General features: G+C 44.1%; 1 protein-coding gene across 1 annotated transcript in view; it reads left to right on the plus strand.

Moving 5' to 3' along the window:
* The window catches only part of CWF19L2 (CWF19 like cell cycle control factor 2), a 339,825-nt gene that overhangs the window by 255,770 nt on the left and 67,517 nt on the right, over nt 1-16,538 (plus strand). The window contains exon 13 of the mRNA XM_077484334.1: nt 392-604. Within this exon, the coding sequence (XP_077340460.1) occupies nt 392-604 (213 nt within the window). The remainder of the gene's footprint in view (nt 1-391; nt 605-16,538) is intronic.

Below are 16,538 nucleotides of genomic sequence, written 5' to 3' on the forward strand. Positions count from 1 at the left end.
ACAATTTTTTGCAATTTGTATAGACATCTATGCATGAGCCTGCACAGATGTCTCTGAAGTCGCTCCCGAGGCCGGACAGGCCGAGGCGGGTATGAAATCGCGTGAATTCAGCTAAATTCGCATGATTTCAATCCCGGCGTCAGTGTGAACCTAGGCTAAGTGAGGGAGAGTAGCTGTCTACATCAAGTATGTTATTTGGAGGGGAAAAAAAGAGGGTGGTGAATAATTCATTTTACATGTAAATTATATTGTTTCTTTTCATTTTAGTTATTCCTTTTAATGGTTATTTTGTTGCTCAGCATGCCTATTAGAATGTAGTTTGCTTTACTTTAATGGCTGTTTATGATGTTAATTTAAGCAGTTGTAATAAGTCTGGCATTTTCTATTTCAGTTCAGGGAGAAGACTGACCAAGATTATTACACCCTGGATGACATGTTTGTCTCCAAAGCAGCAAAGAAGGAACATTTTAGTGAGGAGGAGGAGAGGGAAAGACAACAGGCGATATCTGAGCATCGGAGGCTGGCTGCCAGGATGGAGAAATGCCCGTTCTGTTTTGACAATGCTGAGCTTCCAAAACATCTTATCATTGCTATTGGTGTCAAGGTATGTTGCAGCAACCCATTCATCTTACAAGACAACTCCAGTTCTAATCTCATGCCTGTGCTATTTAAAATCACATTAAAGTGGAATTCTGAGAGCCATCAAAAATGACATATGACACAGTTTGTTAGAGTCATTAACACAGCTGTTTTTGTTTTTCAAAGTATTCAGTAACAGTAATTTGATTAACTGTTGATCTTGCCAGTAGATCCATTATTTTTCCATTTCTGTAATAAGCTAAGCTGTCCAGCAAACATTTCTGTTACAAGGTTTTGGACAAACCATGCAGCACTAAAAAAAAGTGCTTGTAACATTCATCTTTTCTTTATGTGTTAAAGGGATTGTAAAGTCAGACGTTTTTTTTTTTATCTTCATGAATTCTATGCATTGAGATAAAAAAAAAAAATACCTGTGTGCAGCAGCCCCCATCAGCCCCCTAATACTTACCTGAGCCTGTTTTTATCCAGCAAAGTTTCAAGAATGTCTAAGCTGCCCGGGACTCCCCAGCTCCTAGGTTGAGGCAGCAGCGTGGTGTGATTGGCTCCCACTGCTATCAATCAAAATCAGTCAGCCAATGAGGAGAGAGGGGTGGGGCCGGGTCACGGTTCTGTGTCTGAATGAACACAGGGAGCTGTGACTCGGCTCAGGTCCCCCATAGCAAGCTGCTTGCTGTGGGGCCACTCAACAGGAGGGAGGGGCCAGGAGCACAGCAGAGGGATTTAAAAAGAGGAGGATCCAGGCTACCCTGTTCAAAACCAAGTGCATAGAGCAGGTAAGTATAACATGTTAGTTATTTTTAACAAAAAAAAAAAAAAATTCTTTACAATCACTTTAAGCCTCTTTTTCAAAATAAAAAACTGTTGATTTTAAATGCTTAAAAATGAAGTTCGCCTTTAAAATGGGTGTAACACAAAGGTATTCAACCTTTTGAAGAGCGAGGGCCACCCTGATAATACACCTCAGATATACTCCATGGCTGATCTTCATCATGAGAGAAACAGTTAACAAGCAGATCAGAGATCCTCAAAGACATGGATGAAGTGTTGTACCGTGTTGACCATTGAAAGCAATATAAAAATAAAAATGGAGTCATTACCTTTCATCCATTTTGTAGCTCTTGTAAATATTTAGCTGTCTATTAAAAAACTTTATGAATGTTGCACACATTCCTCCAGCTGTGAGAAATATTGGTCATTTTTTTGTATTTCCAAAAATATTTTACTAGAAAAAGAGGTGAAGTTAGATGGGCCCAAAGGCCTAGGAATATTTGATTTGCTAACCAGTCCCGAGCCACAATTAAATTAAATGGCCCAGAATTTCTAATTTGTTTTGAATGGCATAATGAATATTTTCCTCCTGCAGCCGCTGAATGCCAGCAGGAGGGAGAGGAGGAGAAGCTGGCTTTCAGCGGTTGCAGGGGGAAAATGTAGAGGATTCGTTCCTGTATATGCCACCCCTCCTATGTGACAGGGAGGCCACACGGCCCCCCCCCCCCCCCCCCCCCCGGAACATGGGGCAGGGTCGCGATTTTGTGAACCTTGACGCTACACCAACGGTTGGGGGTGTGTAGTAAAAACACATCTTAACAATGGGGTTTTACAGCCTCAAAACGGCAAATGTTAATGAGCCCTTACTGTCCTGCGCCCCCTATAAGGCTGATTTTACACTGATGTGCTATGGTTTACCCTCACCACGGGTGAAGCACAGTGTACCCGCGGCTTTCCTGCGGGTTAGCTGCACTTTGCTTCTATTATATGTTGCGTGTGGTGCATTCAAGAGTTTTGGCATGCTTTCAGAAATTGCACCAAACCCACAGGATATAATAGAAGTCTATGGCTCAGTGCAGCTAACCCGTGCTAACTCAGCGGGGAAGCAGCCTAATAGTTGTTAACCCTTTTATAGGTGCTAATATGCCCATTGCAAAACCATGGGTTATTTTTTGTTTAATACACTGGCCTTTTTTTCCTCTTCCAGCTTCTACTGGTGTTGCTTTCTGTCTCCAGGCTACTAGAAAGGTCCTAGGTGAAGTGCACTTGGTATCACTTGACCTAGGACAGGAGACATCACTGCAGGGGAAGCATCAGCTTATGCGGCTCCTGTTTCCTCTATAGCCGCCTGCTTTCTTCGCTGCCAGCTCGATGCTCTGGGATGGCAGGTTGACAAGCCAAGATTGCGGTCAATAGTTTGCCAACCCTCGGCATGTGTTTGAGGTTGAGGGTCACATTAGAGGGCTCCGAGGGCCACAGGTAATGAGCACCCCTGGTGTAACATGTTGCAAAAGATGGAGTTCAACTAGGCGGTCCAGAGGTAGAGAAGATAGTCAACGCGGAACATATTCCAGAGGGTCGTATTGGGGGCATTAGTGGTAGGTTGACCAAAGCACGTAAACCTAAGGTAAATATAGTAGCCAGTCCTAGTTGCAATCTCAGAACACCCAATAAGAGGATAATATGTGACTGGTCTAAACTATGTGGCATGTTCACCAATGCCAGGAGCCTGGCGGACAAGATGGGTGAACTAGAGATACTGTTGTATGAGGAGGATTTGGATTTTATGGGAATTTCAGAGACCTGGTCAACATCTCATGATTGGCTGGCAAACATTCAAGGGTATACCCTTTGTCACAAGAATATAGAGGGTAAAAAAGAGGGAGTGGTATGCCTAGATATCAAGAATAATGTACAAGTGAACGTGAGAGATGCCATCACTAAGTGAGCTAGGGAAGAGGTGGAATCCTTATGGCTAGAGCTCCAGAGGGATAAAGCTAAGGGGAAAATATTACTGGGATTATGCTATAGGCCCCCTAACCTGAGCATGGAAGGGGTGACAGATCCCCTTTCACAATTTGGATTAGCAGCAAGGAAGAGAACTCTTATCATAATGGGGGATTTTAACTATCCAGACATAGACTGGGCAGGGGTAACTGCGTAAGGCTCGCCAGTTCATAAATGTCTTGCAGTACAATTTCATGGGTCAGATGGTAGAAGCACCAACTAGAAATAAAGCGTTACTGGATCTACTGATTACCAACAATACAGACCTGATCACGGATGTGGAAATACGGGGCAATTTAGGTAACAGCAATCACAGGTCAATTGGCTTCAGTATAAATCGCACAAATAAGAAACCTAAGGGGAACACAAAGACTCTGAATTTCAAAAGAGCCAACTTCCCTAAACTACAAACCTTGCTAGAAGGCATAAATTGGGATAAAATCTTAGGAACAAAGAACACGGAGTAGAGATGGGTTTGCTTTAAGAGCATATTAAATAAGGGCATTAGCCAATGCATCGCATTGAGTAATAAATTTAAAAGTGCGAACAAAAGTCCTGGATGGTTTAACTCCAATGTAAAAATGTATATAAAAGCAAAGGAGAAGGTCTTCAAAAATGTAAGGTCGAGGGATCATCATCAGCATTCAGACTTTATAAAGAATGCAACAAAAAATGTAGGGGTGCATTAATGACGGCTAAGATAGAACATGAAAGACACATAGCGGAGGAGAGCAAAAAAAAACTCAATAAATTCTTTAAGTATGTAAACGGTAAAAAAGGAGGACAGACCATATTGGCCCCATAAAGAATGAGGAAGGATATCTGGTTACAAAGAATGGGGAGAAGGCAACATTATTGAATTTATTCTTCTCCTCAGTCTTCATGAGGGAATCAGGGGGCTTCAGTAACCAAAAGTGCAGTGTTTATCCTCATGACGCATCACAGAAAGCACCTCCATGGTAAACAGAGGACAGAATTAAAATTAGACTTGGGAAACTTAACATTAATAAATCACCAGGACCAGATGGCTTGCGCTTAGGGAACTGAGTCAAGTAATTTTCAGACATTGTTCCTAATTTTTACTGACAGTCCACTGACTGGAATGGTACCAGCTGATTGGAGAAAAGCCAATATAGCACTAATATTTAAAAAGGGCTCAAAATATATCCCTGGGAATTGCATACCAGTTAGCCTAACATCAATAGTATGTAAACTCTTGGAGGGGATGATAAGGGACTATATATACGATTTTAGTAATGAGAACGGTATCATTAGCAGTAATCAGCATGGATTCATGAAGAATCATTCTTGCCAAACCAATCTACTAACCTTCTATGAGTAGGTGAGTTGCCATCTAGATAAAGTTAGGCCCGTAGACGTGGTGTATTCTGGATTTTGCAAAAGCATTTGACACAGTTCCCTAAAAACGTTTACTGTACCACATAATATCCATTGGCATGGACCATAGGGTGAATGCATAGACTGAAAACTGGCTACAAGGAGGGTGGTGATAAATGGGGAGTACTCGGACTGGTCAGGGGAGGGTAGTGGGGTCACCCGGGGTTCTGTGCTGGGACCAATCCTATTTAATTTGTTCATAAACGACCTGGAGAATGGAGTCAATGGTTCATTCTCTGTATTTGCGGACAATACTAAGCTAAGCAGGGCAATAACGTCTCCGCAGGATGTGGAAACCTTGCAAGAAGATCTGAACAAATTAATGGGGTGGGCAACTACATGGCAAATAAGGTTCAATGTAGAAAAAGTTAAAATAATTCATTTGGGTGGCAAAAATATGAATGCAATCTATACATTGGAGGGAGAACCTCTGGGGGAATCTAGGATGGAAAAGGACCTGGGGGTCCTAGTAGATGATAGGCTCAGCAATGGCATGCAATGCCAAGCTGCTGCTAACAAAGCAAACAGAATATTGGTATGCATTAAAAAAAGGATCAACTCCAGAGATAAAATAATTCTCCCGCTCTACAAGACTCTGGTCCGGCCACACCTAGAGTACACTGTCCAGTTCTGGGCACCAGTCCTCAGGAAGGATGTACTGGAAATGGCGCGAGTACAAAGAAGCTAATAAAGTGTCTGGAGGATATTAGTTATGAGGATAGGTTGCAAGCACTGAACTTATTCTCTCTGGAGATGAGAGGCTTGAGAGGGGATATGATTTCAATATACAAATACCATATTGGTGACCCCACAGTAGTGATAAAACTTTTTTGCAGAAGGGAGTCTAACAAGACTTGTGGCCACTCATTAAAATTAGAAGAAAAGAGGTTTAACCTTAAACTATGTAGAGGGTTCTTTACTGTAAGAGCGGCCAGGATGTGGAATTCCCTTCCACAGGCGGTGGTCTCAGCTGGGGGCATTGATAGTTTAAAAAAAGATAAGCACCTGAATGACCACAACATACAGGGATATACAATGTAATACTGACATATAATCACACACATACCTCACCTACTATGTAACTGTTAGCTGGAGTTGGGCTTTAATGTGTCTCTCTTACTTAGAAACAATTTAAACCTACATTTCCCTATAAGCATCCTGTAGTAGTGACCGCATTAACGGAAAACAGAAACTGCTTTTTGAACCTCATGCCCCTCACGTGATGCATATGTGCGGCAAGAGACAGGGTGGGCTTTTAATGCGAACATACTAGAAGAATGCATCTATAGGCATGCTCCCAGCACTGTGACAAAGCAGTAAAATAAAGCTCCCCGCCTCTAGTAATGATCGAGAGCCAGCAGGACTGTCTCCTGATCATGTGACTACTGTGACAGCCAGTCACAGTGCAATAGAATAAGATGCTCAAATCTAAATAGCCTATACATGTATATAACCCATCAGGTGCTAAAGGGGTGGGCCCTGCACTAAAACACCTAATACAATGCGTACCATTGAGACGGTGATTAGCTACACCTGATTATAGTTTACAAGTCATTTTTAGGAGGGAGTGATCCCTTTTCCAACTCAGATTTTCTGTTTTTGAATTTGTTTTATTTTTTCTGACATGTTGGTGTTAGGCCTCATGCACACGAGATGCAGTTAAACGCGCGTTCAGATGCAGTTGGACAGTTTTTTCAACTGCCCCTGAACTCATTCAATGTTATCCTATGTGTCCATGCACACAGTCTCGTTTTTTCCCGTTTTTATGCAGTTGCGTTTAATCTCGTTTTTCCAGAAGCAAAAAAATGCGTTCAGAAGCAAAAATTTCCACGTTTCAGACGCAAAACACGGCAAAACGCCGCTACCGCGTTTGCGTTTATATGCGTTTTTAAAGGTGACCTTTTTTTTTACATTAAAAATCTCAAAAATGATTGCAAATGATGAAAAACCATTAGAAAAATATTTTAAACAATTGCAATTGCAAGTGGACAATCCACAACTTGTGGCAAGTGACATGGCAGGTGGCAAGTGGACAATCCACAACTTGTGGCAAGTGACATGGCAGGTGGCAAGTGATGTGGCAAGTGGACAATCCACAACTTGTGGCAAGTGACGTGGCAGGTGAAGTGGCAAGTGACGTGGAAAGTGGACAATCCACAACTTGTGGCAGGTGACGTAGCAGGTGACCTGGCAGGTGACGCGGCAAGTGACCTGGCAGGTGACGTGGCAAGTGGAAAATCAACAACTTGTGGCTGGTGACTGGCATGTGACGTGGCAAGTGGACAATCCATAACTTGTGGCAGGTGATGTGGCAAGTGACGTGGCAAGTGGACAATCCACTTGTGGCAGGGGACGTGGCAAGTGGACAATCCACTTGTGGCAGGGGATGTGGCAAGTGACGTGGCGAGTGGACAATCCACAACTTGTGTCAGGTGACGTGGCAAGTGGACAATCTACAACTTGTGGCAGGTGATGTGGCAAGTGATGTGGCAAGTGGACAATCCACTTGTGGCAGGGGACGTGGCAAGTGGACAATCCGCAACTTGTGGCAGGTGACGTGGAAAGTGATGTGGCAAGTGGACAATCCACAACTTGTGGCAGGTGATGTGGCTGGTGACGTGGCAAGTGGACAATCCACATCTTGTGGCAGGTGACGTGGAAAGTGGTGTGGCAAGTGGACAATCCACAACTTGTGGCAGGTGATGTGGCTGGTGACGTGGCAAGTGGACAATCCACAACTTGTGGCAGGTGGCATGGCAGGTGACGTGGAAAGTGGACAATGCACATCTTGTGGCAAGTGACGTGGCAGGTGATGTGGCAAGTGACGTGGCAAGTAGACAATCCACAACTTGTGGCAGGTGATGTGGCAAGTGACGTGGCAGGTGATGTGGCAAGTCACGTGGCAAGTGGACAATCCACAACTTGTGGCAGGCGATGTGGCTGGTGACGTGGCAAGTGGACAATCCACAGCTTGTGACAGGTGATGTGGCAAGTGATGTGGCAAGTGGACAATCCACTTGTGGCAGGTGACGTGGCAAGGGACGTGGCAAGTGGACAATCCACAACTTGTGGCAGGTGACGTGGCAGGTGATGTGGAAAGTGATGTGGCAAGTGGACAATCCACAACTTGTGGCAGGTGATGTGGCTGGTGACGTGGCAAGTGGACAATCCACATCTTGTGGCAGGTGACGTGGAAAGTGGTGTGGCAAGTGGACAATCCACAACTTGTGGCAGGTGATGTGGCTGGTGACGTGGCAAGTGGACAATCCACAACTTGTGGCAGGTGGCATGGCAGGTGACGTGGAAAGTGGACAATCCACATCTTGTGGCAAGTGACGTGGCAGGTGATGTGGCAAGTGACGTGGCAAGTAGACAATCCACAACTTGTGGCAGGTGATGTGGCAAGTGACGTGGCAGGTGATGTGGCAAGTCACGTGGCAAGTGGACAATCCACAACTTGTGGCAGGTGATGTGGCTGGTGACGTGGCAAGTGGACAATCCACAGCTTGTGGCAGGTGGCATGGCAGATGACGTGGAAAGTGGACAATCCACATCTCGTGGCAAGTGACGTGGCAGGTGATGTGGCAAGTGACGTGGCAAGTGGACAATCCACAACTTGTGGCAGGTGACGTGGCAGGTGATGTGGCAAGTGATGTGGCAGGTGATGTGACAAGTGGACAATCCACAGCTTGTGGCAAGTGACATGGCAGGTGGCAAGTGATGTGGCAAGTGGACAATCCACAACTTGTGACAGGTGACGTGGCAAGTGATGTGGCAGGTGATGTGGCAAGTCACGTGGCAAGTGGAAATCCACAACTTGTGGCAGGTGACGTGGCAAGTGGACAATCCACAACTTGTGGCAGGTGGCATGGCAGGTGACATGGAAAGTGGACAATCCACATCTTGTGGCAAGTGATGTGGCAAGTGACGTGGCAAGTGGACAATCCACAACTTGTGGCAGGTGATGTGGCAAGTGACGTGGCAGGTGATGTGGACAATCCCCAACTTGTGGCAGGTGACGTGGCAAGTGACGTGGCAAGTGGACAATCCACAACTTGTGGCAGGTGACGTGGCAAGTGGACAATCCACAACTTGTGGCAGGTGACGTGGCAAGTGACGTGGCAGGTGATGTGGCAAGTGATATGGCAAGTAGACAATCCACAACTTGTGGCAGGTGATGTGGCAAGTGACGTGGCAGGTGATGTGGCAAGTGGACAATCCACAACTTGTGGCAGGTGATGTGGCTGGTGACGTGGCAAGTGGACAATCCACAGCTTGTGGCAGGTGGCATGGCAGATGACGTGGAAAGTGGACAATCCACATCTCGTGGCAAGTGACGTGGCAGGTGATGTGGCAAGTGACGTGGCAAGTGAACAATCCACAACTTGTGGCAGGTGATTTGGCAAGTGGACAATCCCCAACTTGTGGCAAGTGGACAATCCAAAACTTGTGGCAGGTGACGTGGCAAGTGACGTGGCAGGTGATGTGGCAAGTCACGTGGCAAGTGGACAATCCACAACTTGTGGCAGGTGACGTGGCAGTTGGACAATCCACAACTTGTGGCAGATGACGTGGCAAGTGACGTGGCAAGTGACGTGGCAAGTGGACAATCCACAACTTGTGGCAGGTGCCGTGGCAAGTGACACGCTAAATACAAGTACACTGCAGCTCTCACAGCTGCTGCTACTCACTCTGGTCTCACAAAATTGCTGAAATAGTTAATAATACTGTTTTTTTGAGCTGGGGAGGGTCTATGATGTTAGCTTAACTAAACGCTTCTAGATGCAAACGCGGTAAAACGCCGCTAAAGCGCGGTAAAAATCGCGGCAAAACGTGCGTTTCTAAACGCCGGTTTCAACATGTGTCCAGCAGCGTTTGCATCTGCGTCTCGTGTGCATGAAGCCTTAAATCTTTTACTTGGATGTTATTAGTTGCACTGAGTAAATACAGCTGGAATGAAAAAACATGCCTGTCTTCATTTCAGGCAGAAAAGCAACAAAATGTGATTATTTTACAGGGGGTGATTTTTTTCTATACTCACTTTAAATAAATATATATATATATATATATATATATATATATATATATATATATATACAGTGGTGTGAAAAAGTGTTTGCCCCCTTCCTCATTTCCTGTTCCTTTGCATGTTTGTCACACTTAAGTGTTTCAGAACATCAAACCAATTTAAACAATAGTCAAGGACAACACAAGTAAACACAAAATGCAATTTGTAAATGAAGGTGTTTATTATTAAAGGTGAAAAAAAATCCAAACCATCATGGCCCTGTGTGAAAAAGTGATTACCCCCCTTGTTAAAACATACTATAACTGTGGTTGTCCACACCTGAGTTCAATTTCTCTAGCCACACCCAGGCCTGATTATTGCCACACCTGTTCACAATCAAGGCATCACTTAAATAGGAGCTGCTTGACACAGTAAGGTCCACCAGAAGATCCTTAAAAGCTACACATCATGCCGAGACCCAAAGAAATTCAGGAACAATTGAGAAAGAAAGTAATTGAGATCTATCAGTCTGGAAAGGGTTATAAAGCCATTTCCAAAGCTTTGGGAATCCAGCGAACCACAGTGAGAGCCATTATCCACAAATGGCGAAGACATGGAACAGTGGTGAACCTTCCCACGAGTGGCCGGCCGCCCAAAATTACCCCAAGAGCGCAGCGACGACTCATCCAAGAGGTCACAAAAGACCCCACAACAACGTCCAAGGAACTGCAGGCCTCACTTGCCTCAGTTAAGGTCAGCGTTCATGCCTCCACCATCAGGAAAAGACTGGGCAAAAATGGCCTGCATGGCAGAGTTCCAAGGAGAAAACCACTGCTGAGCAAAAAGAACATCAAAGCTCGTCTCAATTTCTCCACAACACATCTTGATGATCCCCAAGACTTTTGGGACAACATTCTGTGGACCGATGAGACAAAAGTGGAACTCTTTGGAAGGTGTGTGTCCAAGTATATCTGGCGTAGAAGGAACACTGCATTTCAGAAGAACATTATACCAACAGTAAAATATGGTGGTGGTAGTGTGATGGTCTGGGGCTGTTTTGCTGCTTCAGGACCTGGAAGACTTGCCGTGATAAAAGGAACTATGAATTCTGCTGTCTACCAAGAGATCCTGAAGGAGAATGTCCGACCATCTGTTCGTGTACTCAAGCTGAAACGAACTTGGGTTCTGCAGCAGGACAATGATCCTAAACACACCAGCAAGTCCACCACCGAATGGCTGAAGAAAAACAAAATGAAGACTTTGGAGTGGCCTAGCCAAAGTCCTGACCTGAATCCTATTGAGATGTTGTGGTATGACCTTAAAAAGGCAGTTCATGCTCGAAAACCCTCTAATGTAACTGAATTAGGACAATTCTGCAAAGATGAGTGGGCCAAAATTCCTCCAGGACGCTGTAAAAGCCTCATTGCACGTTATCGCAAACGCTTGGTTGCAGTTGTTGCTGCTAAGGGTGGCCCAACCAGTTATTAGGTTTAGGGGGCAATCACTTTTTCACACAGGGCCATGATGGTTTGGATTTTTTTTCACCTTTAATAATAAACACCTTCATTTACAAATTGCATTTTGTGTTTACTTGTGTTGTCCTTGACTATTGTTTAAATTGGTTTGATGTTCCGAAACACTTAAGTGTGAGAAACATGCAAAGGAACAGGAAATGAGGAAGGGGGCAAACACTTTTTCACACCACTGTATATAATATATACACAGTATCTCACAAAAGTGAGTACACCCCTCACATTTTTGTAAGTATTTTATTATATATTTTCATATGACAACACTGAAGAAATTACACTTTGCTACAATGTAAAGTAGTGAGTGGATAGCTTGGGCAGGGCAGTATTCCAACATAGCCCCAAACACACCTCCAAGATGACCACTGCCTTAATAAAGAAACTGAGGTTAAAGGTAATAGACTGGCCAAGCATGTCTCCAGACCTCAACCCTATTGACCATCTGTGGGGCAATCTATAATGGAAGGTGGAGGAGTGCAAGGTCTCTAACATCCACCAACTCCGTGATGTCATCATGGAGAAGTGTAAGAGGACTCCAGTGGCAACCTATAAAGCTCTGGTGAACTCCATGGCCAAGAGGGTTAAGGCAGTACTGGAAAATAATGGTGGCTACCAGTGGCGGTGCGTTCATAAAGGGCGCAGGAGCGCCGTCCCCCCTCCTGTCACTCTCTATTTACCATAGATAGATTCATGCATTGCATGAGTCTATCTATGGTCGCTGCTGACACCCCCTATTTAGGTGCCCGGCCCTTTTTCGGGTGCCAGGCATCTGAATTACACTGGTAAGGGTGTTTTTAGAAGCACCTGATTAAAGCCATAGGCTCTAATATGTGCCCAAAAATGTTAGAAGCAGGCGTAACCCTGTGCATTCGCTTCTCACTCAGCTGTATGTTAGCAAACTTAAGGAATTTGCTTTGCTAACATTGAACCGCCTCTCAGCCAATCAGGTTGCCGGGTCTGTGTTATGCCGCGTACACACGATCGAATTGTATGACGTACTTAGTCCGTTGAAACGCATTTCAATGGACAATCCGATCGTGTGTGGGCTTCAGCGGACTTTTTCAGCGTGAAGTCCGGAGTACTAAGAAGGCCGGTTTGCACACCAGTCTTCCCGTCGTACTTTGGTTTCAGCGGACAATACGTTCGTCAGTATGCTAGTCCGACGGACTAAGAATGGCGCATGCCCAGAAAGGATTTACAGGGCGGAAGCGCTCTGTCTTGTAAAACTAGTGTTCGTATTGAAGCTAGCATATTCGTCATGCTGCTAATTTTGTGATCTTTTAATATAGCACATTCTTTTCTTCTTCATAATGCGAGAAAAGTGAAGTTGCTTTGCTGCTTATATTCACACAGAGTTATCACAAATGTCTTTATTCATCCTCATCTTATGATTAATATTCCAATTCGAGAATAAATAAAAAAAAAAATAACGGACGAATTAAGCTGAAGTCTGAAAAGCGCGAATCGTCTCTAACCAAACTTCCACTAACGCAAAGTCAGCAGAAGGAGCCCAAAGGGTGCTTTGCTGTGTCTTGGACTTCCTATTTCTAGTCCCGTCGTACGTGCTGTACGTCATCGCGCAAGCTTTCGTCGGACTTTTTGTGTATCCGTGTGTGGCCAAGTCCGTTCGGTAGAAAGTCCGCCGGATTGTATGACGGACTAAGTCCGTCATACAATTCGATCGTGTGTACGCGGCATTAGCTGTCACCTGGTTGGCTGAAATGACAGGCGCTGTGATTGGACACCTATCAGGCATCCAATCATAGCAGAGGACGAGAGCAGGAGCGGGTGGGACAAGATATGGGGGTCTGGGAAAAAATTGAGGACACCGATCGCCACCTACCGCTGTCACCCGCTGCCCACCCGAGACAAGGTAAGTGCCGGGCAGACAGCAGGCGGACAGGGGGCACAGTGGCATCATTTAATGGGCACATTATATATATATATATATATATATATATATATATATATATATATATATATATATATATATATATATATAGTGTGTGTGTATATGTATAAGCTATTTGGATTTGAGCAAAGCTGTATCTGATTTTTGTTGCATACTGCAGGTCAGTGGCCAGACTTGAACCGGTAGATCTCCTACAACTTGTCTGTTCACCCAAGATTGGCACTATATCAACTGAAGTATGCTATAAGCAAGTCTAAGTACTCTGCATTTTTCAGATCCAGAGCAGAGGAAGGACTGGCACAAGAGGGTATACTTTGATGCGGTTGGCTAGCTTAAAAATGTATTGCAATTTATATGAACTACAAATCCCTGTTTTTATGCAAAGTTTGCTAGAAAGGCTGTATAGTAATGTGCAAAGTGTTCATTCAGAATTTTTAGGGAATTTGTAACATGTTCAGGCAGACCTTCACCTACTTGTTTTCACCAACTTTTAAAACCTTTGTTGCATCTCCGCCTCTTTGCAGCCACTTCTTGACAAAATGCACTCCGATTGCTTTTCTGAGGACAGGTCTCCTGACTGCGACAACCATGGAAAATGCCTGTGCAATGTTTGTCAGCACTGCCACTGTAGTTCTCATTGGGAAGGTGTGTGACAGGGTGACAACACAGTAGTGCAGTTGGGGATGGGGCAAAGTGGTGTTGCCCTATAGCAAGAAATACCTACACAGTGACCTTCATGACAAAATAACTAAAATAGTTTATCTTTCACATTACTTTACTGAGAAGTACATCATTGGTATTACAGAATACAATGTGCACAATGTTCACATTACATAGGTTGTACTACCAAGTCAAAATGTTGAAGTAGTTTTGCTAGGCGACAGCTGGGGCTCTAAGATTCGTTGACATAAAAACATAGTAAAAAGGCATTGTGTAGATACAAAAGCTTTTTTTCAAATTGGCTTTTGTAGATCTTAATTTTTTTCCATTAAAATTCAGTACGCAAAGACAACAGTAAAAGTTTATAACAAGGGGAAGATAGGCTGAAGAGGCAAAGAGACAAAGAAAAGGAAAAAAGAAAATATTTCATGGCACAGGATAAAGACTGGAAAACATAACTATGGTGAGGTTGGCATTATCTAATGCTCTGCATTGCCTTGCCACAGATGGCAGCTCACACAAATAGACACGATTACAATCAATGGAAAAAATATATTGGATAGGTAAACCAGTAAGGCCTTGAAAGATTTAATGGAATAATTAATAAGTATATTTCCTGATGTCTGAGACCCAAAAGTCAGATTACGAGTATGAAGCGGTCTGTGTACTATGTGCGTATTGTATTATCTGGTACCATGGTGTATTTTTGAACCAATGATTTTCATCAGTTCTGTTGAGGTAAGTATGTTTTTTAAGAAAGGAGTATACCGTGGCTATAAAAAGTCTACGAACCCCTGTTAAAATGTCAGGTTTCTGTAAACAAAGAGACAAAGATAAATCTTTTCAGAACATTTGCATTATGGAATTGTTTGTGTTGGCATCAATTTTGTCAAGTATCATATGTTTATGTAGCACATGAGCTAATCTCTGGAGCAGGGGTGTTGCTAAGTGGGAAAAAGACCAGGGGCTTCAGGCCGAAGGTAAATTTGATAACCCCTCCCATATTTTAAAGTCCAGCCCAAGCTCCACCCAGTGCCCCCTTTACCCCGCCCAATGCCCCACCATGAAACTTTGAGTGAGTCTGGGCTGAGGGCTCACTTGAGCTGGCTGTGGAGTGTGTGCTGCTGCTGATGCAACAGAAGCAGAGGGGGAGGGCTTTAAGACAGAACCAGAATCCGGAACTGGATGGACCCCATACTGAAGCCGGTTTAATCTAACCCCCCCCCCCCCCCCCAAATAAATGACCGTATTTATCGCACAGGCATATAACACATACCCAAATTTTAGGAGGGACGTTTCAAGAAAAAGTACATTTTAAATAATGAACTTTAACGCAATATAAGGGTAGCTCAGAACTTTTTTTTATTAATATTTATACTACTTATTAGGTAAGTAACATAATATTAACCACACATTCCACAGCCCCCAACCCCTTTATATTACACGGATCCCCTGCACATTATGCAGCCCCCCTGCTCATTATGTAGCCCCCCTTGACACTGCACAGCTGCCTTTACATTAGACAGCCCCCTCCCCCTTCACAGTACACAGCCCCTTTCATTATACAGTCCCCCTTTAAATTCAAAAGCCCCCTTTACAATGCACAGCCCCCCTGTACTCCCTGAGACCACCAGTCATCTGGGACAGCTCTGCCAGTGTACTCTAAAGTTAAAGTGGATGTAAACCCTCAAATATACCCAGTTAAGTGAACAGCCTCAGATGGTACACAAAAATGAAACAAATCTCCCTTCATAAGTTTTACATGTGTTTCTTCTATCTTCAGCTTGCTATATTCTTTAGAAAAATGAACATGGTGTTAGAGATTTTTTCTTCCTGTTCAGCACTGGGTGTGGATTCTTGACACTGTGTGACAGCTGATTGGAGGAAAGGCACACACCTCCACTCCACATAAGCAAAGGAAGGAAGCAATGTGCAGATCTGTGCTATGAATAGACCAGCTCCCTGCTAATCTATTTATAGCACCCACACTGACACAAATTTCAGGCACAGATGTCGGAAAACTTGTCAGAAGTTTCGCTGATACCAGAAGAACAGAGCAGAAGAAAGATACGAGACTTAGGGCTTTAGAGAGAAAAAAGGAAACACTACAGAGATTTAGAGAATTTACAACACCACAGCATGGTACTGTGGGTGCATGGATATTGGTACAGAGTGCCGTATCTTAATAGAATATATGTATTGGACAGAAACATGGACTTTATAGGCAACGGTATGCTATATACTACCAGTGCCTATAAAGTCCATGTTTTTGTCCAATGCAAGAAAACACTACATATATGTGTGCTTAGGTCAAATTGCATGAATCGGGTTTACATCCACTTTAAAAGAAAAATCACTTCCATGCCTTTTCAAAGATCCTTTCTACATTGTGTCAGTGTCATTGTAAACTGATGCCTTAATAGCTCCTTTCATTCATGGCTGGTCACATGATTGCTCTCCTCTGATGTTTCATGGCTGGTCACATGATTGCTCTCCTCTGATGTTTCATGGCCGGTCACATGATTGCTCTCCTCCAATCTAAAGCTACACTTGGAGGAGGAGGAGTGGGAGGAAGAGAGCGGCCGGAAAGAACAGAGCTAATAAGGCTTTGACAGGCACCGTTCCTGGCCAACTCCAGGCCTTGGGACTCTGGACT

The sequence above is a fragment of the Lithobates pipiens genome, unplaced genomic scaffold, assembly GCF_037356315.1.
Source record: "Lithobates pipiens isolate NorthernLeopardFrog02 unplaced genomic scaffold, aLitPip1_a1.2 Scaffold_16, whole genome shotgun sequence".
Lineage (NCBI taxonomy): Eukaryota > Metazoa > Chordata > Amphibia > Anura > Ranidae > Lithobates > Lithobates pipiens.